Below are 23,238 nucleotides of genomic sequence, written 5' to 3'. Positions count from 1 at the left end.
AATCTTTAGATACCACATTATCAATTCCAGGGAAATTTGTGTGCATTACTATTTTGATGATCATCTTATTTCTTCCATCAGGAAAGGAACTCTTTGTTGAAGACCATGGGAGGAGGTCCTGCTTCTGGGCCAGTCATTTCTCTACCTGCAACACCTACCTCCTCTCTCCCCACACCTCTCAGAGAACCAGCCACTCGCTTTGTTCCTCTCTTCACTTACATCTGCACTCAAACTTCTCATTCAAATTAGCCCTAACCAACTCTTTCAAATGAGCGCTCCTTAAGATCCCCTCTTTTCCTTCTGAGCTTCCATTTACCCAGCAGCGATTGTCACCATTTAACACCCAACACTTTGAAAATTCTCTATCTCACCCACAAACATGGCAAGCTGAGGGGGAGAAGAAATATGAAAATTCTCTATCTCACCCACAAACATGGCAAGCTGAGGAGGAGAAGAAATATGAAAATTCTCTATCTCACCCACAAACATGGCAAGCTGAGGGGGAGAAGAAATAGGTGTCTGCTCAGTTCTTTGCTGCATTCCTAGAATCATAGTTCATCGAGGAAACAAATGATAGGAGTACATGCGACAATGTTCTAATGTTAAGAGACAGCGCCGTATCATTTTAATCGATCATTTACGCCCTGAAGTTCAAGGTAACGAGAAACTTCTCTTATGCTTACAAATAGGCCCTCGAGTACAAGGACACAGAATGTACACAGCTCCTTTTGCATTCCTAAAACCGTGAGGGATTTCCTGAAATCTTGAGAGATGGAAGAAAACCATCAAGTGAGGCTACCAAGGACTAGCAGCGGAAGACCCTTGGGAACAGCTATAAACGGCGTCAGACTGTATCGCTGACACGTGCACACACCTAAACTTCAGAACCTGCTCTGCTGTGCGACTCTTCCCTTTCTCCAATGACGTTATGTTGCAAGAAGTATCGAAATGAAATACTGTTCTTGTTTTAGCTTGATTGTCTTGGGACAAAAGGAAGTGGAGGTAACTTACAGCAACTCAAAAAATTGAATTCCAACAGGAAAAGTCATAAGAAACAAAAATCCAACCAAGCAAAGCTACACAAAAATAACAACAAACTCACCTACTGCATTCCTGGCCAAAGATAGCTCTCCTCACAAAGGTTTCATTTTCCCTCATATCTAATCAAGAAACGCGCTCAATGGAGTACAGGAGATGACATTTTTAAAGTCCTCTTTAGTCTACCAAAAATACCACAGACACTACCAGTATGAAATACTTATAAAGAGGCAGATTCGCATTTGAGGACTGTTCTCTTATAGCCTTAAACTGGAAGTTCTGGTTTTGAAATTTGCCGACCTGTTAATACGTCGAGACGAGGCAGTGTCTATTCACATAAGAACCCAAAGTGTGAGGACGCAATTATGGGAAAATTTCAAAAAAGTAAGAGAATTTGAATAGTCATACACATAGGAAAAAAAGAGAAAACTTCCTTATAGTTTTACATGTCTCTGTGAATGACTTTATAAAATTTACTTTATCATCTCCAATTCTCTCTCAACTTTTAGATCAGAGATGATTTGGTTGGCAATAAAATCTAAAACAAAAAGAGCTGAAGTGATAACATTTTTCTAAAACAATCTAAGCCATTGTCACACAACCTAGTTATTTTTTTCCTGTTAATCCGTTTTCTTTCCTTAGTTTATTTCTCCTATTTTTCTTTTATTTATCCATTTGTTTATTCTAGAAAACAACTCAACTATCAAGCTATTTTATAATCCTTGAAAAACAATACTGTAAAATAATTTTACAAGTCTTTAAAAATAGAACCAATGCTTCTAAAATAACCTATTCTTAGTATAGGTGAAAAATAATTTAACCGATTTAAATAATGGCATACTTAATTTAAATAATGGCATACATACTATCTCTTCAGACGTTATCATTGTTGACTGAATAATCTTCAAAGACATATAAAGGCAAGCTTCAATTAAAAACTGTCGAGCGCATGCTATCAGAGCTTAAATTCTGAACGGGTGTGCAGAAGGCCAAAGATGACAGTGGAAGCACAACATCTATTTTCAGGCTCCCCACATGGGTTAAAGGTCCACAGCCTCGGCATGTATCCAACAGAGAGAATTGTAACGTTGATTACGGCAAATGTAGTTAGGTTAAAAAGGAACACCTTATCACTTGATTTCCCTTTTAACCTATTTTAAAGTTGTTTTAGTTTTTAATATTTTATCACTTCTTTTCAGTTTTACTGTTTTGTTTGAACACTGTTGTTGATTTTTTTGTTTACTGGTTTGTTTGCTTCCTTATTATGTTTTGCATGAGTAGGTCTGTATTTGACACTCATAGGTAAATCTATGCAGATAGTAACTGGATTAATAATCACCTAGGAGCAAGGCAGGGGAGGTTGTGGGGAAATAGGAAGCTATAAAGAATGAATTGAAAATGCTTTAAAATTGTTTGGGGTGATGCTTGCACAACAACAATGAAAAGAAAGTGGTCTGAAATTGTGGTGGTGACTATACAACTCTTCTTAATGTGACTGAACAACCGAACCGTATGATATGTGAATTATGTCAGTAAATCTTATTCTTAAGTTTTAAAAAAGATAAAACTCTGTGGAACATACTGTGACTCTGATACATTTAAGTCACAATAAATTAAAATTGAAAAATAAATAAAGAACCAACAGGTATAAAAGAGACCTCACTTAAAAATATACAGCTTTCAAAAAATGCATGCATGTTCTGATTTTGCCTTCACAACTATTCTCAAGTTAGGTTAAAAAAAAAGGATCATTTGCATTTTACACATGAACTAATGGAAGGACAAAGAAATCATGTAGTGTTTCTAATGTCACCCAAGTAGCTAGCCTGGGATATCCGCAAAATATGTTGTTAAAAATGAAATTAATGTAACAACAAAACACACACACACACACACAGGCTACTGCCATCAAGTTGAACTGTAAGATAGAGTAGAACTTGGCCACTGGGTTTCTGAGGCTGTAAATCTTTACAGGAGCAGAAGACCTGAACTGGGCGAGCCAAACTACTGACCTTTCGGGTGGCAGCCGAAGGCACAACTAACCACACCACTTGGGCTCCCAAATAAGACAACAAAGAATTCATTTTTTAACTCACTCACTCTTTAATTTTATTCTGTTTCTCTACTGGTTGATGTGCACTCCACTTTGAGCAGGAGAGAAAGTGCTCATCATCATTGATCCGATTAGCTATCATTTTTATTCTTTTTAAGTATAAGTGACTCGGTAGTGAGATACATTTCACTTACAAGAGATCTTTTTTGCCATACTTGCTTCATCAATTGCACACACATAGAAATAAACCATAAGGAGAAAGCGTTACGTGTAACCAAAGATCAAATGGTAGGAGCTTATTCTTAACCGTAGCAAATGGTTTGGTGGTTAAATTAACATTTAAGGTACGCTGAAAGCATGGCCTCACCAATATTGGGGTGCTTCAAAAGTCGGCAAATCCTAGCTTCCCTTTCTAGTTTCTGGTGATCTGTTGAAAGAAAATAAAAGAGAAAATGAGGTCACAACACGGAGTGAAAAAGAACATAAAAGGTCATAAACAGTGGGCCAACATGACAGCAATAAAGTTTCACATCCACTCACACACTTCTTTCTTTTTCAAAAAGTTATCATTTGAATTTGGAATTCAGTGAATACCACATAGTCAAACAATCTTTTTTCTAATTTGGTGCATGTACAAGTAGATACACATATAATCAGGTGCATAATTACATAAGTCAAGGAAATAAAAACCTTCGTGGTCAATAAGTACAAACAGAGCTTCAGCTCTAGCAGTGAACATAATTCGAGAATTTTTCAGTGTCTGAATTAGTTTGCCATGGCCGTATCACGAGTCCTACAAAGCAGCAGCTTGAAAAAACACGTGCATTCCCTTAACAGTCTCTGTGGGTCAGGCACCCAGGCACCTAGTGGTACCATTAGTTTGGGGCTCCCTCACAAGTCCGCAATCAGATGGCTACAGTTTCATCTCAAGCCTGGACTGGTAAGGACCGGCTTCTAAGTTCAAATGCTAGTTGGCAGATCTTACATTCTTCCAGGACTCCTGAACTGAGGGTTGGTAGCAGGCTGCTGACTGGAGGCTGCCCTCTGGTATTTGTTTCTTCCCAGCTTTAAAATCTCAAAGCCACCGAGGAAAAGAGTATGTCATCGTATTCTGGTCTGATTATAGAAGTGATATCCCATCATGTTTGCCAGACCCCGTTTGTTGGAAGACAGCCACTACAGTGACCTACTTCAAAGAGGAGGGGCATGAGTACCAGGGGCAAGGATGACTAGGGACCATCGTCTGCCGCAATATACTGATGCTTTCTTGCGCTTGCCTTCTGATGGGCTGCGTGACTTCCTCTGTCCTTCTCTGCAGTCGCTCTCCGCAGTCATCACCTAGGAATCATTAGGCAGCTTGTAATATGCTACCAGGGGATGCTTTTACATTCCAGGCATGGTGATATCGTAAAGTTCTCCTTACAACCAGACTTCAGCATCACCTGGTGTGCTTCACCTGCAACATCAAATGCACAACTGCACTTGGGGGATAAGCAGTTGAGAGGTGACTACCTACTGATTACTGGAAGCATATTTCCATGCCTGTCCTGGTAAAAAGAATGACTGGTTTTACATTTAAAACTTCCTGCGCTTTTAGTTCAACTGACAAGCAAAATCATACGTACTACCTCATCATTCCCAACTATCACAACTCACTGCCAGGCTAAAAAGGCAAACACAGATTAGAAAAGAGGAGACACTGTTTAGCACCATTTGAAGATTTTCATGTGTTAGCCACAGTCCCCAAAGCGATTGTAAAATCAGGGGCATTTATCACTTATTCAAGTGCTCAAGCTATAACGGTATGGCTTTTGATGCTCAAGTCCAAACTATTACGTGAGTGAAAATACTGCTAATACTTCAGGCAATAATGAAGTTGGGTCGGATAAAGCATCAGTGGGCCACATAAACAATGCAGCAAAGGAAAACAGATTCACATTTGGTGTTTCCAAAGACTAGGCGCCAAAGACTAGTCCTGAGACTTCCAGATTTTAAAACGGTGTGAACAGATTATGGGACAAAATGTGTTTATTTCTTCCCAGATTTAAAACCCTGTCCCCCTTTTTAAAAAGCAAGGCATTTTACTTCAAACAAGGCTCAAAAATGTGAAATCAGAACTAATGAAATCTAACCCCAGCTGTCATTCCAAATCAAGTTCCAATCTTTATGCTGAAGAACCACTGTGATCACAAATGCAGAAGGAAAGTGAACCACTTTCCCAAAGCCAGAGGAGAACCTTGAAACTCCCTAAAGCAACCATTCCTTTTATGTGTAATATCAGGGAATGAGCTTTTACCGATAACCCAATTTTAAAATTATTTATCCCCAAGATGTCCAAACTTTAAATTGCTAATCCTCTTGAGTACAAATATAACTGATTTTTTTTAAAACCTAGTCAGCTTACTGGCATTGAGTGGATTCCACCTCATAGAGGCCCTCCAGAACAGAGTGGAACTGCCCCTGTGGGTTTCCCAGAGTGCCGCACTTCACTGCAACCGCGACTCTTACTGTCACCCTAACTCTTACTTGGGGTAAAAAGTAAAGCCTCATCTTTTGCCCAGAGAGTGGTTCGTGGTTCCAAATTGCTGGTCTTCAGTTGGCAGCCCAACACATAACCACTCTGCCATATTGTAATTCTTCGCTGCACCTTGGAGTTGTGATGAGCAGTATTACTGCCGTAGTGCACTGTGTCCCCTCTGCCCTTGGCCTCTCCTGTGGAGTCACCGTCTCAGAATAGGCCATGCCAACAGATGGTTTGAGAACGGGCAGTTGTTTGATCTTCTGCCAAAATAAGACAGTTATCTACCCACGCCCAGCACACACCGTGCACACAAACACAACTCTCCTTCCCATAAAATAGGCCTCCCCCACCCAAAAAAATATATAGAAGTAGAATATTTAGAAGCCACCTTAAATCTTAATGCTTGCCCAGCTGACCATACCGCGTGTCAGTGCAAACTGCTGTGCTCCTCAATCCTCACCACCTGGGTTATCCCCTCCCTTACCCCTGCTTTTTGGGCACCCCACTCTCTTGGCATCTGGACCACAACAAAGCCAATTAGGTGATCAAGTTTCTCACATTTTCTCAGTCTCAGAAACTATAGCCACAAGAAGAGGCCCTGTTAGGACAGTGGTGACAAGAGTTCAAGAAGAGAGAGGTGAGATGGAGATGTGAGAGGTGAATGATCTGAACCCACCAGCAGTCCCATAGGTGATTTGGGGAAGACTATCGTAAAGATTATAGCCCGCAAAGTCATCTTGGCAGAACTGCAGGGGGCAGTTCTACTGCATCCTATAGGGTCACTATAAGATTGGATTCCATTCAATGACAAGGGGCTTGGTTTTCTAATCTCATATGGATTCAATTGTGCTCCCCAAAAATATGTGCTATAGATTCTAATATCTATGCTGGTTATATAATCTCCTCTGGAATACATCATCTGTTATGTTAATGAAACAGTGTAAAATCTTATATAATTTGGACATCTTGTCTGGAGATTCTTGTCCCTGGAGAGGGGCATGGTGTTTGGGAAAGAGGAGGGGCAGCGAAAAAGAGAAAGGCCCTCAAGGAGATGGCCTGGCACTGTGGCCGCCAAGTTATGGATTCAGGCACAGAAACAGCTGTGAGGATGGGGCAGGATGGGGCACGGCTCTGTTCTGTTGTGCTGTTGTCTCTAAGGTCACTAGGGGTTGGAATCATCCCGGTGGCACCTAGCAACAAAAGTGGATCTGAGTCCATCTCTTTGAGATATAGAGGGGATTAAAAGTAAGCTAGCGAGCCCTGAAGAGGAAGGCCAAGCTACTTGAAGACACCCAGGAGCAGTAATTTAGCAGAGACAAGGACCTTTTCCGAAAGCTGCAAAGAGAAACGCCCCCTAAATCTGGAACCCTGAATTCAGACTTCTAGCTCCTGAACTGTAGGGGGAATATTGTTTCTGTTTGTTAAAGCCACTCACTGGTGACAGTTCTGTTAGAGCAGCACTAGCTAACTAAAACCAAACTCACAGTCATCAAGTCGATTGCCTCTCTGAGTTTCTCAGGCTGTCACTCTTCAGGCAGTAGAGAGGCCTGTCTTTCTCCAGTCAAGTGGTAGGTCCTTTCCAACAACTAACCTTTCTTGGTGAGCAGCCTAACGCATAACCATTATGACACCACCACACTAAGTGACCCTCAAGTAAGAGATGCCATACTTGTGTGTCCCAACTTGGCTGTCTACTTCCTGAAGAAAGAGGAAAATAAATTTCCAGTGGGAGTAACGACTCCACCTGGATATGGGAATGGAGGGTGAAAAGGGGGAGGAGGGGAAACTGTTAGTGATGATGGATATATCATATCATCTCACTCCAGGGGAACGAATAACAAAACTGTGGTCAGCAAAGGGATATATCAGACAGTGTAAGATATAAAAAATAGTAATGATATATATAATTTATTAAGATTTCAAGAAGGTGGTAGGGTGGAGGAGGGAGAGAATAAAGAGGAGCTGATTTCAAGGGGTTCAAGTGGAAAGAAAATGTTTTGAAAATGATGGCCACATATGTACAAGTTCACATAATGCAATTGATTTATATATTGTTATAATATCTTTAAGAGCCCCCAATAAAAACATCATTTAAAAAATAAAATAAATGAAGAAAAATTACTACAACAATGTGGTATTGTTGGGGCTTTTCATTATACTTGCGCTGTCTTTCACTTTTTTGCTATCAGCTCTTATTTCTGCATCATTTTCCAGGGCCCCTAAAATCACTCACTGCTGCTGAGCTGATTCTGAATGCAACTGTATAGGATGGAGTAGAACTGTTCTTTCTGAGACTTAAATTTTTAAGGGAACAGATAGTGACTGGTGGGTAAAATTCTCTATCTTGAGGTTACTCACAATGCCACCAGAGTTCTCTCAAGTGAATGAGAAAATGAAGGGATGAATGAACAATAATCGTCTCTCTCTCGCTTTTCAACCCCTGTCTTGTTTTTCTCATTGTTTGCTCTGGTGTTTTCCAAAATTCTGTATTCAATTAGGTATTAAGAGAAGCAAGAGTATCAACATATCAAGTAGTCATAAATTACTGGGACGTGAAAACCTGAAGAGGTTATTCCTCTCTCAATATAAGGTATAGGCTTAATGCACAGATTCTATAACAGTCAAATGTGATTGCTCTGAGACCATACCAGGAGGGTTTTGAATTATATTCTGAATACATTTCTACTGCCAACAAATTAGCTCTACTTAAATGAAGTAATTCTCCAGTACGGCTATAGATTCCATCCAATGTAGTAGGCAGTATTTAAAACTGTCCTTACGTTACAGGCATCTTGCAAACCCTGAACATAATGCACATGGATTTAAAGTTGCTATATTCCCATTAACAAAAAATTTCCAAAAGTAATCATGAAATATTTCACTTTCATTTTATCCTTTTATTTTGTATTAGGTCTAATCCATGTCAGAAATAGGATTTTCTAATTATTTGACGAGGCTCTCTCTAACTTTATTGATCACTGTTCATTACTTCTGATGCCCACTAGTTACTTGAACAAGGCAGTAAGATTCTACAACTTCATAAGATGATGTCCTTTTCGTGGTAAAGTAGAATTAGGTATATGTTTTGAATACCTTTGCATCATAATTTTGGAGTGAAACCTTTTGAAGAGTTTGTTCTGTGTGAGAAGTTGATATAAATATTAACTTCAGAATTAGGATATCAGTCCAGTCTTGACTACATATCAAGACTACATTAGATTTGATTAGACAGCATGATTTTCCCATTGTAAACCTTTTCATTCCCTGTACCTTGCCTCCAGCCCCCAACCCACCACCTTCCTCCTCTTTTTTTGTCTTGTTTTGAACAAGGAAGAATAATCAGGTGTCTGTTTACTTTATCTCTTTTCTGTCTGCCATTTCATCTGTGGAAGAAAACAGCTGGCTATTGGGGCTCTGGTGACACAGTGGTGACACGCTGAAACTATCATACATGCTACACCAGAAAGATGAGGCTTTCTCCTCACGTAAAGCAGTTACAGTCTCGCAAAGTCACAGGGGGAGCTCCACCCTGTCCTATAAGGTGGCCATGAATTGGAATGGACTCGATTAACAGTGAGTTCTAAGGTTAGTTTTTGCTTGTTTTTTAGACTGGTATCAAACTCGCTGCCTGCCCTGCAGTCAATGCCGACTCACAGTGCCTCTGTGGGTATCTGAGATGAACTCTTCACACGAGTAGAAGAAAGCCTGGTCTTTCTCCCGCTGGCTCATAACACACCCTAATGAAGACCCTTGATTTTGTAGAGCTTTTGATTTTTCTACTTCACTTCAAAGCCATTGCCTCTGTGTAGTCTAGTTAGTTTCCGTTTAGACAAAATGTTCGTCTGTTTTAACTTCTATAAAAATTTCACCAGTTAACAGCAGTGGCAAATTACTGTATCTGCCCTCTGAAACACAGGAATAAATGTGTTTCATGTCAGAGTCCCAAGGACTTTAATGGCATTTCCAAAGAGTTAAACAGCTAATAATCACGCTTTAGGGAAACTCCTGCAGCCTTTTGTTTTCAGCCAGTTTCCTTTTATGGTCTCTGACTAGACAGGCAATGTTCAATAAACCTTTCTATAACGACGGAAATGTTCTACAAGGGGCACACTTCAAAATGTTCGTGAAAAAAATGCCACTATCTTTTAGATTTTTTTCTTGAATTTTTTGACAGCCCTCCTATATCTACTCTGTCCAATTGATCATCACCAGCCATTTCTACTATTAACCAGTTTAATGCAGCTAGCTCAAGTGAGTAACTGAATTAAAAAAAAATTTAATCCACTGAAATTGAAATAGCCACACATGACTAGTAAATATAGCCCAATACTAGAGATAGTTTATCTTTGCTTCAAAAGGGTAGTTAATCACCAGTTAAATATCAGGCTTTCATTTGTTTGCTTGCTTCTTTGTTTTCTTTTTTTAAAACGATGCACTCAAACTCTAAATCTTAGGTTAAAAAGTAAAGTTCAGATCATACTCATAGATTGTAAACTTTTCCCAAATAATTATGAAGATCCTCAAAAGAGAGAGATACCAACTCAGATGGACTGAGCATTAAAAAAAAAAGAGTCCTTGTGGGACAGCGGGCTGCACACTGCTCGGCTAATCACAAAGTTAGCAGTTTGGATCCACCAGTTGTTTTCAGGGAAGACCCCCATAAGGCTTTCTACTCCTGTCAACTAACTCCTCAAAACACTCTGGAGCAGCTCTCCTCAGGCCTGTAGGGTCGGAAGACTCAGCATCAACTGAATGGCAGTGAGTTTAGTTTGGGACTTTGGATCATGAAAAGAAGTCCAGGATGGGATTATAAGATCTTCATAAACACTAAACTGTTTTGATTCCTTTGTAAACAAATACAATGAACAAGTGCTATCTGCATGTTCAGTCTTGGGCCTTGTCCCAAGCAAGTGACTTCCTAGCATCAACTTCAATCTCTCTTGTCACTATGTCTTCAAACAGTTCATCTCTAGTAACTCTGTGACGTAGGACCTAGGAGGCCTATAGGTACAAAGTTTGAGTACTATGCTAGTAACCCAAAGGTCAGCAGTTCGAACCCACCAGCCACTCCAGGGGAGAAAGGGCCTGGCAACCTGCTCCCATTTCCATAGCAGCCTAGCAAACCCCATGGGGTAGTTCTACTCTATCGCATGGGGTCCCTAGACATCAAAATGAACTCAAAGGCACATCACAACAGACACAAAGACAAATGGAAGGATGGGAAGGTCTCAGGATTCAGAGAGAAGCAGAGACGATGTGCTATTCGGTTCCACAACAAATGGGTTTCTAAGCCACTGAAGGTCTCAAAAGCTTCATCCTTAAATAGGATGGGAAATATTTACCTTCCATGGACTAGAGAACATACCTATAAAGCTCTAAAGCCCTAAGTCTGGATCACAGTAACTACTCAATGAGTATTAGTATCAACTTCATTATCATTATTACTACTATTTTCTTTCACTTCAAGAGAACGCTGTTCTTAAAGATGCATTAGAAAGAATCATATTAATTTTATAAAAATGTATTCATTTGACATGTTCTCTAAGTACCATGAAGGAACTGCTTCCAATAAAACAAAGAATCAAGTCATCATGCTAACAGAACGATATTTCCAGGTCACTGGTTAAAAAAAAAAAATGGGGGTGAACCAGTGCTATGTATGATTAAAGAAAAGATAAAATCAATAGAGTCAAATGCAGGCAGAAAGTCGTAGTTATGCAATTTTATGGTGTACTTTAAACAGCTCAAAAACAAATAGGAATGAAGTAATTTTTGTGTGACCGTAATATTTTTAAGCAGGTTAAATTGACCAGTTTTATAAAAACTCACTATCTTCTATTATTCACCTGTGCCAAAGGAATTCATCAGAAATGAATGATGTTCTACTAAAGCACTTGTTAAAGATAATTGTTTAAAGGGGAAGTTGATGGTAACAATCTTAAGCTCGTCTACAGGCTATGGGTGCTCTTCTCTTTGCTCTATAATAATGGTATTCATATGCAAACATGACACTACATGTGTTATACAAGTAACATGAAATTATACAAATGTTTAAAAACCTGTCTTATAAGGGCTCTGGTTCAGTAATTTAAATGAGTAAACTTTTTATAAAATGACAAACAGGACTTTATAGTAAATTAAGTAAATTCTATATATAATAGTTTGGTTAGTGAATGATTACATAGAATATCTACTACTTATATATTCACAAAGAGGAACAGAGACGGAAACATTCTGTTAGGACCTAAGGGATGCCAGAGAGAGAGCCTCTGCGCACGCTCCTCACCAGGTTTAGGTGATAGGCTAAGGGGAATTTGCACTGGGCATTTTATCCTTCGGAGAAGAAATAGGAACATTAATTATTTAGGAACAGGTTTCAGGGTATATTGTTGCTCGGTGTTGCTGGACTCATAGCGACCTAACTAACGTGCAACAGAAGGAAACACCGCGCGGACCTGTGCCATCCTCACACAGATGCCTATGTTTGAGCCCACTAGCGAAGCCACTGTGCCAATCCATTTTCTCACTGGCCCTCTACTGTACCAAGCACAACGTCACTTTCCAGGGACTGCTCTCTCCTGACAACATGTGCAAAATGCAGGAGTTGAAAGCTGGCTGGCCTTGCCTCTAAGGAGCACTGTGGTTGCACTTATGGACAGCATCAAAACACTGCCGCAGGGTAGACAGTACTGAAAAGAAGACTGCCTCTGGACTGAAGATGTCCTCCAGAAAACAGGAGGAGGAGATGAGCAGGAAATCCTCTCAATGTCCTGTCAGCATGGCCTGACGTGAAGTAGCTCTCTTTACAGTTCTTAACCTGTTTTGATGCTTCTCTGCTGAGGGTGCCCCGGCCTGCCCATGTTAGAGGTCCGCTCGCACAGCTACACCTTTGGTTGCGTGGCCTAAGACAGTGCGCTTGTATTATGAGTTTCACCAGAGTCCAGTCAGAAAGAGTACCAGTCAGCATAGAACAGGCAGGTGGGACCAAATACGGCCAGACAAGCAGGGCCTGTGCATGAAGGGAATGGGACCCATCCAGAGTATTACATTTTCCCCACACATAATTAATGGGTCCACATATCTAACACTCATGGAGCATACAGGAAGCTCATGTGTGAGGGGCTTTGCCATTTGGAAAACAAAAAATGCAATAACGCATACTGTTTGTGTGAAAATACGATAGACAGTAAGCTGTAGCTCCAGTTAATCCAAAGGAGGGAACCATAGTTTTCCTGTATTGATTTAGGACATGAGGTGTTAGACTGCGAGTTCACACAGAACAGATAACTGTCAATGGTTACCATTCAAACTATCAAATTTCAATTGCTATTATTATAAAAACAGACTTTAATAAAATAAACTATCTTGATGTTATCAGTTGGCACACTTAAGAATTATAGGTATGCATTTCACTATCTTAATTTTAATTGCACATCAATAACTTAATCCATGAAAAAAAATGAAAGAGTTATACTCTAATTATGCATCGTCTTAGAGAGGGTGACGGAATAAATTTTCTATCTCGCTGAGCTCTTGGTCTCCACAATTTGATCAACACCATACTCTCCCCCAGACATAATTTTACTTGTGAGATGTGGGGATTTGCCACACGATCCCATTCTTGTGTTTAGGAATAATAAAGCTAGGTCACTTGAGGCACTTTGCATTATTGTCGTTGAAACGTTGACTACCTAGAGACGGAAAGGACCCAGAGCGGAAACAAGACGTACTAAAGATAAACACAGTTTCTACTTTACCAGCTCTCCCAGTGGCCCAGAGGACTTATACAAGGGGTTGCCTAGTAACTCAATAGAGCATCTACTTCAGGGATTTTGCTCTGATTTTTCCCCCTAAGAATTAAGTACATACAATTTATTTAAAAGATGAAAGAATAAAATATGTATGATACTTTTGTTTCCACAGGGCATTTCTCTGATACAGCTTGATATGATCACGTTACAAAATATGAAAGAATAACTGTGGATAACACAGAAGAATAAGACAGAAATGCGTGAAAGATGCATTGTTATGGTTTCTCTAGGCATTAGGAACTTTCTGTGAGAGAGTGCCCCTCCCACCCCCAGAAAGGGTCTTAGCAATAAGTTTACACAGTCCTGTCTTCATAAAATTTGCAAAAAAGAGATATTAAAACAGCAATCAGTTACATTCAATATATCTCTTCACTTGGCCTTCTGCTCCATTGAATTAGCCCTTGTGTTGGGTGACATTGGAGTGACCTCAAACACTTTTTAGTCTAAAGTTAGAAGCAGAAATATTACATGACCCAATAACTCCATAATTAGGTCCATACCCTAGAGAAACAAGAGCTGTGATAGGGATAAGTATATGCACACCCATGTTTATCACAGCACTAGTCATGATAGCCCAAAGATGGAAACAACCTCAATGCTCAGCAATGGATGAATGGGTAAACCAACTACATTAAAACACACACACACACAACCGTATATTTTGCAATGTCAAGAAATAATGATGAATCCATGAAGTACCTTGTAACATGGGTGAACCCAGAGTAAAATTAGTAACAAAAATATGAAAAGTCAAGATGAGGTTTTCCCATACAAACGAAAGACCACTTGATGGTCACTAGGCGTGGGGAGAACCATCATGTCAAGAGTTATAGTGTCATGAGCCTACAGGAACAGTTCTACCTTGTCCTATAGGGTCTCCTTGAGTCAGCATTGATGGCTGTGCGTTTGGTTTGGTTTGGGTTAGCAGTGGGGAGTGGAGAAAGGGAGACTAACTAGTGGGTAAACCCCTATTCCCTTGAGTGTTGGGGAAGGCAATATGCAAGAGAGGGAGTGGTCAACAAAAAGCAGTCAACACAAAGGAAGAACCGGGAGGAGTATAAAAGTGAAAGGTAAGAGGTCAACAGAAGTATACAAACAATCCGGAAATACCAGTAATAATTTATCAGTGAATACACAGATAGACACAAAAGTGTAGGTTTTGCAGAGGATTGCGCTACCTGTGTATTCATATACTGCAAACATATCCATGAATATAGTAGACTACAAGTAGACCATAAGTAGAGCATTCAGGGGCAGTGTTATAAAACTTCTTCACCATAACTAAACACTGTGACGGAGTGAGTCATTGGTTCTGAAAACTTAGAATCGTGATCTCAGGGAACATCACGGTCAATTAGCGCAAAGTAGTTCACAAAGAAAATGTCCTACATTCTAGTCTGGTGAGTTACAACGTGGGCTTTCAAATCTTGTGAGTAAACACCTAACGTGCACCCATTGGTGTCTCTCCATTCGCAGCAAAAAACATCAAAGACGCACGGAAATCCTGAGTCCAAAGGAGGACTAATGACTACCCTGAGTCCAAGGCTAGAAGAGTGAGAGGGTGTCCAGCTGCCATCCATTACCAACGCCTCTGAAAAAGGAGCAGATTGGAAGGTCCTGGACAAAGCAGGAGAAAAATTTGACACAAAACTCAAAATCGCCAGCTTTGGGCAGTGGCAACATCATAGCCAGTGAGGTTTATCCGAAGCACGGTTATCGCGAACTGAAAACTCAAAATCGTGAAAAGGATTTACTAGAAGAGCCTGGTGGAACCTCTGAGACCAGGGTCCTTGGTCACTTTTCAGGCCTGGATTTGAACTCACCACGGTGATTCAATTTTCAGCTAAACATACACAGGTCTAACTCTTTAACATCATCAACCACTGAAAGCAACAGGGTAGAATTTGCCAGAGGAAAAAGTTCAGAAGGCAGGAAAGGTCAAAAAGAAGAAGATATGGAAACCCAAATCACAAGGAAGAAGTACTTTGAAATGATGTTACATCGCGGGGACTACAATCGATGACGCTTCACAAAATGTGTCTAGTCTTTGAAATGGAAAACTTACTTTTTTCTGTAAATTTTCACCCAATTCACTACACACACACACACACACACACACACACACACACACACACACCGTATATATTGCTCCAATTGGACACTTACAAAGCTGTTTCAAGAACATGTAAGGATGAACATTTAAGATCTAGGTAATGCAGGCTGACTCAAGAATACACTTAGAGTGAGCTTAAAAAAAAACGTGAGTGGCCTGGCTCTTTGTCCTCCATGTTGGGATGGGAATACCAGCCTTACGGATGTGGGCATGCAGGAATACTCCCATCCCCCGGCTCCCGAAGGAGGATGCAGCATCCCAGAGGTGTTATGATATGCATTTGGACTACTGATCAAACTACAAGCAGGTGTGGAAGAAACAAAGTATATTTTTCCTCTTGTTGGGTTGTTTTTTTTTCTTCTTCGTGAAATTTGTTCTTCTTTGATGCATTTCTCATCATTTGAAAATGTAAAATTATGTTATGATTATTTTCATCCCGAATGCACTTGGGGCTTAATTTCCTATCTGTAATTATTTTGTCTTTCATTGTGAGAACTTGCAAAATTGTACACATTGCTGGCTCAATTCAACCTACATCCACACTACGTGTTCCACTTCTAAGAAAAGCAGAATATAATTCATTGTTTGAAATACAAATGTAAAAACTGCTTTTATATTAAGCATTTAATTAAATATGAAATACTTTATAGTAAACATAAAATATATGAAACTTACCACATCAGCTTTCTTTTCTAAGTGACTATTAACAAATTTATATTGTTAAAATTATTTATTACAAACATATACATGTTATATCAGTCATGAATGACCAGCTTTAGTGAAAGTATCAATAATTTATACATCAGAAGGAAATGCCCTCTAGTACAGGCTCACCTACTGTACATACTGATGCAAATCAAGGATTGTTGCCTTCAGTATAGATTATAACTGATTAGAAAGAAAATTAACATCCTCAAATTGTGATGTACAGTTAACATCACGATAAACAGAGAAATGAGTGGCATTGCCAGGGATTCATCTTGCTTGTCTCCACAATAACACGCGTGAAGGCAGCAGTCAAGAAATCAAACACTTGCATTGTGTGCATTTGAGCCACAAAATCTCTTTAAAGTGTTGAAAAGTCAGGTTGAGGACTCTGGCTTGCCGTGGCATTTTCGATTGCCACGTGCACACAAGAAGTTGGACGATGAACATGGAAGCCAGAGGGAAATGGATGCATTTGAATGAGGGTGCTGGTGAAGAACAGGGAAAGCACCAGGGACTGCCAAAAGAACACACAATCTGTCTTGGAGGAAGTACAGCCAGAATGCTCCTTAGAGGCAAGAAGGGTGAGATTTAGTTTCAGTTTCTTTGGACACATTATCAGCAATGACCAGTCCTTAGGAAGAGATATTATGCTTGGTAAAGTAACGGGGAAGGAAGAAAAAAACGAGGAAGACTCTTGACAGGATGGATTGACACAGTGTGGTAGTTACATAATCTGGTGTCAACTTGCGATGAGGTGGAATCTAGCCTGTCAATCAGGTCACAGCTTGATGACCTCATTTGGAGGCACCACAGAGATCAATAGCTCACTGGAGGCCAGATACACACAGTCCCTCTGCTTCCCCTCCCTGCTGACAAGACACATGGAGCTATGCTAGAGTCCAGGAGCTGACGGAGCTACATGGAGACCCCTGCCAGCACTGAGATGCTTCCACTGCCACTGGATCCACAAAGTTTTCTACCCACTGGCTTGTGATACTCCTGCATTAAGCGTCATTGTATGTGTTGTGTGAGTCTGAAAAGGAATTTATAGATTGGTATCAGACATATGGGCAAATATCAGACTATGGACTTGATCTGGACTGGGCTGCGATGTTTTCTCAATATACTACTGCTCTTTGATATAAAGTTCTCTGTTACATATACATGGATGACTCTGGATTTGTTTCTCTAGTCAACCCAGACTAAATCACACAGTGATTTGGCTCACTGATGAGCTCAAACATAAGGACAATTGTGAGAATGGCACAGGATCTAGTCGAATTCAGGGTCACTATGAGTTGGAACCAACTCAACGGTACCTAGTAACAACAATGCTACTCAAGAATGAGTAAATAAAAAGGTAGAGGTTTAATAATAACAAACCAACCGCCAAGAGCACTGTCATTGAGTGGCTTCCAACTCATAGCAATCCTATAGAACAGGGTAGAACTGCCCCTATGAGTTTCTGAGACTGTGACTCTATGAAAATAGAAAGCCCTGTTTTTCTCCCAAGAGGGGCTGGTGATTTTGAACTGCTAACCTTATAGTTAGCAGCCCAATGCGTAACCACTACGCCACCAGAACACCTTTAACAACAAGAATTATAATACCCTTCAAAATAGAGAAGGGAAGTGAAGTATTGTTTACTGAAATGTACTTCCCAAATTCAAGAAGCTGAAGTCTCCCTAGTTTCCCTGGTAATTTTCAGGGGCTCAAAATTCTTTCCTGTATGTACTTAATTCTCTATATCTGTACTGCTCTTTGATCACTCAGCCAGGATTAGATTAGGACACGCCCTGTAATGCTATAATCTCACTAACAACAAACCAATCCTTACTCTCAGTCCACAGAGAGGACTGTAGGGCTGACAACTGCTCCAGACATGATGACCCCTCGCTGGGCATACTGAGAACACACGGCGGGGAGTGTGTCCAGTCTGAACCCCCCACAGCGGGGCAAACCAAGAAGGGAGCATAACAGATGAGCAACGGGAGGAAAGTCAAGCCACAAAGCCCCTGAGGAACCCCCAAAATAGACTTCAGTCTAGGAAGGGCAGTTACCACAACCTCCCCACCGCCCCGCCCCTCTGAGGACCAGTGGGGAGATAGTCATAAAGGTTGGCAGACAGACCTAGAATTATCTTTGCTTTGGGTGTTTTCTTTTTGGCTAGTTATTATTTTTCTTTATAAATATTTTTCTTTTTATTCCATTTTTGTTTTCTTTTTGAATTGTCTGCATTATTGTTGGTTTGACTACCTATATAAGATAGGCATGGGAAGCAAGCCCAAGGAGAATGCAGTGGGACAGAAGGTTCTGCAGGGATTAGCTTGGGGAGGAGACAGCAGGGGAAGGGAGTAGTGAGCAAACAATGACATAGAAAGGGAACAACTAAGGAATTAAAATCAACAGCGTGGAGGACATCAAGATCCTGGAGGTGTTGGAGGAATGATCTAGCTGAGAGGAATTACTAATAGGTGGAAGTAGGGCAAGTGTGATGGTGGGAAAGGAGGAAGATAAAAGGAAACAGGGAAGATCTAGGAAGCAAAGCTATGTATAGAGGTATAAACATAGGTGTGCACTTATGTAAATATATGATTCATAACGTTAGAGGTATTGGCATAGGTATATATATAACTACATGGCAATACATTGAGCAAGTGGATGGACTTTGGGCCTCTGTTCCAGCCCTCCCTCAACACAACATTTTGTTCTAACCAGGAGTTCTATAACGTTCACTCTCCTGGCATTATCTCTGAAGACAAATGTGTGCACAAGCAAACGTGGTGAAGAAAGCTGATGGTGGCCAGCTATCAAAATATACAGCATCTGGGGTCTTAAAGGCTTGAAGTTAAACAAGCAGCCATCTAGCAGGTAAGTAACAAGCTGACATGAAAGAAGCACACCATCCTATATGATCATGGGGTGCTGAATAGATCAGGTAGTAGGCACCAGGAGACCCAAAACACACAAAATAATGTTGAGAACGAGGTGGGTCAGAGCAGAGACCCAAAAGTCATCTGTAAACAATGAGACATCCCCTCACAGAAGGGTCACAAGGAAGGGATGAGTCAACAGGGTGAAGTAGAGCACCGATGAAACAGACACCATTCCTCTGGTTCCTTGAGGCTTCCTCACTCCCACCCCCCGCCCCCACTATCACTATCACCCACCCCAATCCTGCCTTTCGCTTTAGGCTAGGCTGGAGCATGGACACAGGTACAGATAAGAGCTCAGGACACATGGGATCCAGGTCAGATTAACCCCTCAGGAACAGAAATGGGAGTTGTGGTATCTGAAGGGTAATGGGAAGGTGGGGAGAACAGGGGTGGAAGAAATCATGGAGGAAGAGAGACAGCGGTCAATTTAAGATATGAAATTAATAATAATTTATCATTTATCAACGGGTCATGAGGGGGAAGAATGGGAGGGAGGGCAAAAAGAGGAGCTGATATCAAGGGCTCAAATAGAAGGTAAACATTTAAAAAATAATGATACCAACATAGGTACAAATATGCCTGATATAACTGATGTATGGATTGTTACAAGACCTGCAGGAGCTCCCAATAAAATGATCCTAAAACAAAGCAAAATGATTACTTTCAAAGTACAGAGGTTAAGACTTCAACACAAATTGATGGGGGATGGAATTCAATCTGTAATAGACTATTTAGTAGCATCTAGATTTAAGTATCAAAGATTAATCAAAATGCTTCTCAAACAAGCAATGCAGTCATAGCTACATAGTGGAAAAACTATCATGAAACTAAGGTTTTAAAGAAACCAAAGTACATTTTCAAATAGCTCAAATATTACAAAATTTGACAGTGCGGGTCCTGTTGAAACTTAATGTGAATGGAGGGTCAAACGAAAGAAGCTCTATCTGTACGCATTGTCATTAACAATCTTCCTACACTATGTTAGCATGAATCTCCTTTTTGGGAAATAACAGTCTGTGAAGGTGCAGCTTCTGGAAGGCAGGTCCAGCCACTTCGTAAAAGAGAACCTGAGTGGAAGAGGTCAGAGGCTCAAAGTACACCAGTTTTGATGGTACCTGAGTAACTTCCTTAACCTCAATGATTATCGATTCCTCAGGTGTAAATCATCGAGGCATAGAATACTTTCAAGGCCCAAGAGGCCTTCAAGATAATTCCATTACCTTCCAATTGCATCTTTCCATGAACTCTGTGAAGTCCTGTTCTATTTGGACTTCATGAAACCAGTAGGCTAAATTAACACATTTTCCATCTGTATGACTATATACTTACTTCTGTAATTCCTACAGGTCTAGTTGGAGACAAAATGAGTACATCTTGTCCATCTCCCGAGCACTTAAAACTACTTAATTATAAAATATAAACAGAAAATTCCATATGCCATGAGTTATATTTTTCCCAAATGAATCCATTCTTGAAATCAATACATAGACCAAGCAAGAAAGATTACCAGTACCCCAAAAGTCTCCTTATGTTTCCTGCCTCAGACCCCACACCACAGCGACCACTCCCCTGATTTCTAACAGTATAAACTTAGTTTTGATTGCTTTTATGCTTTATGTAGAATCAATAGTACAAGAGGCACTGTGCCCTCATTTACATTTTTATCCCTGCAATATATTCCATTTAAAGACTACTACAGTGGGAGTCTATAGCATTCACACTAAAAATGGAAATCTGTTAAGATCGATAAAGAGATAGAATCATACACACACACACACACACACACACAAATAAGGAAGTATGCAAGGCTGTTAATGCTAAGAAGCTCGTTAAGCTTTCCAAGGCTTGATGCAGCAGATAAAAATCACTTACTTTATGATTTCGGCCTGAATAAAGAGAAGATAAAGTCAAAAGCAATTTCAGCTTAATAACAAAAACATTATAGAATTTAGTCTCTTATCCTCTTCTCTACTAAGGCATACTGTTGCTTGTTAAATCTCTGCCTCTTTTCTCTCCTCAATTCCTTTTCATTTCTTCCATAAGTCTTCTCTAGAGATCTACCCAAAAAACTTCATGTATTTTTATCCCTGTCTCTGATTTTGTTCTTCGGGTTAAAACACCAACATAATATGCAGAAGAAAGCAAAGAATTTGAAATACTCATTCATATCCCTTAACTGTGGATAGGTGGCAATCAACTTTATATATATATAAAATATATATACTGAATTACATAATGAAGTTTTGACAGCTCTCATTTCACAATTTTTTTCATTTTGAGTCAAGTCTCCAGATGAAAATTAAAGTACACAAGGAAACACCATATCTCCTTTACAATATAAACCCTAATTTCTTAGAAACACTCATTATGCAGCTTTCTCTATAACAGCTGTCAGATTCAGTAGTTTTTATTAACCAAATCCAAACCATTTAGAAAGGAAAGAAGCAAAAAATGTACAACAGGAAGGCCTCAAAGTTATATTAAAAATGATTTCTTTGAAGACCAACTAAGGTACTTTTTGTTGTTAAAAATGTACACAACAAAAATATACACCCCCAAAAATATATATATACCCATTCCATGTTTACATGTTCAGTTAGTTGACAATGTTACACACTGCATATTGAATTGCCATGTTGAACAACATTCGAGTCTATAATTCTAATATGTAGTAGTAAAATATACTGCTTCTACTCAAAGACTGAAAAAAATGCATCTGTGCAAAAAAAGTTAAGATTTATTAGTAATCAATAATATGGATTTAAAACATAACAAAAGCAACCTATTACAATAGATATTGATAAAACTAATAACTCTATGGATCAACAGCTTCAGCTCTTATGATAAAATTCTTTACAATCCTTTTACAAACCTAGTTGTGCCTTAACACTTCCCTTGTGGGCATTTCAATATGAAAAGATGATATTCAGATGAATAAATTATAGAGTATGAAATAAATCCATAAGCAAGTGTACTCATTCGCAGCTTTAGGATTTCCCTTTTATTGCCCTTTTTCTTTGTGTTTAAGTTCTTGTCACTGGTCAGATTTCATGGCAACAAATGCTAAGGAGCGTGAGCTACAGGACGCAAGCAATGGAGTGCTGTCCATCCAAGAGTGATCTGGTCTTGGGCCAAAATGGCCCTCAGTTCAGTCATCAAAGTGAGTGCCCATATTTGGGGCATGACCTTGGGGGCACCGGTTGTCTGCAGCTGAGGCTGCCTATGTGGCTAGATGCTATGCTGACTGTACTGCCACCTTCAGCTAGCAAGAACTCCCTTAAAGGGACATCTGAGTGACATGCCCTGTTGTTTACCAGCTTAATAGGACAGAAGCTTAATAAATACTTAAAGTGTTTTGAAAAGTTGGGTGGGGCAACAGAAGTCAAAATACATGTGGGAGAGAGACTCCAAGGTGAGTTACTGTGAGAAAAGCCGAGTTCTGCCTTGTTGCCTTCACAGGTGAGGACATGAAGGCCCACTGCGGGAGAACTCTGCTCAGACATGCAGAACTAGAAGAACAGCAAATACTTTTTCTATCATGGGGAAAACTTGTCACTGGCCTGAATTGGGTGGCCCCCCCATTAGGGTATGGAGTGATAACTCCATTCTATGCAGAGTTGAGAATAAGAAAGGGCTCTTAATGACAGCCTGGATTTATGAAACAACTCTCTCTGAGGCAGCACTGGGCCCTCGGCTGGTGCGGACTAATGAATCTTCACAGTCTCCCTGTGCGAGAGATAGATTACAAAGAACTTTACATGAAGACTTAGGGAGAAGGCCTTCTGAAATTTTCCTGAAATCATCCAACAAATTACGAAGTACCAATAGAAGACCCAGGTGTCACTAGGCTCCCTCGAGCCTGACGCAAAAGCTCCCTGGCACTGCTAACTATATTTAACCTGCAGTTACATTTCTTTCCTCTCCTGCTTCCCATCTGTCATATATAAGACTTGTGAGTTAGAAAAATGAGAAATACTGCATACTCCTCACTTTCAGGGAAAAGATAATAAGTACCATGACTTATATATACCAAGAGCTTATTCACTCACCACAGCAAA

General features: G+C 40.0%; 1 protein-coding gene and 1 pseudogene across 4 annotated transcripts in view; one reads left to right on the top strand and one right to left on the bottom strand.

Annotated features, from left to right (window-relative positions):
• The window catches only part of CAMK2D (calcium/calmodulin dependent protein kinase II delta), a 305,138-nt gene that overhangs the window by 209,213 nt on the left and 72,687 nt on the right, over positions 1-23,238 (bottom strand). For all 4 annotated transcript variants that reach the window (XM_075543891.1, XM_075543888.1, XM_075543890.1 and 1 more), the window contains exon 3: positions 3,459-3,518. In XM_075543891.1, coding sequence (XP_075400006.1) covers positions 3,459-3,518 — 60 coding nt within the window. The remainder of the gene's footprint in view (positions 1-3,458; positions 3,519-23,238) is intronic.
• Positions 15,086-15,216, top strand: LOC142443956 (U4 spliceosomal RNA; annotated as a pseudogene).

This window comes from Tenrec ecaudatus, chromosome 3 (assembly GCF_050624435.1).
Source record: "Tenrec ecaudatus isolate mTenEca1 chromosome 3, mTenEca1.hap1, whole genome shotgun sequence".
NCBI lineage: Eukaryota > Metazoa > Chordata > Mammalia > Afrosoricida > Tenrecidae > Tenrec > Tenrec ecaudatus.
This window is presented reverse-complemented; position numbering and strand designations above follow the sequence as displayed.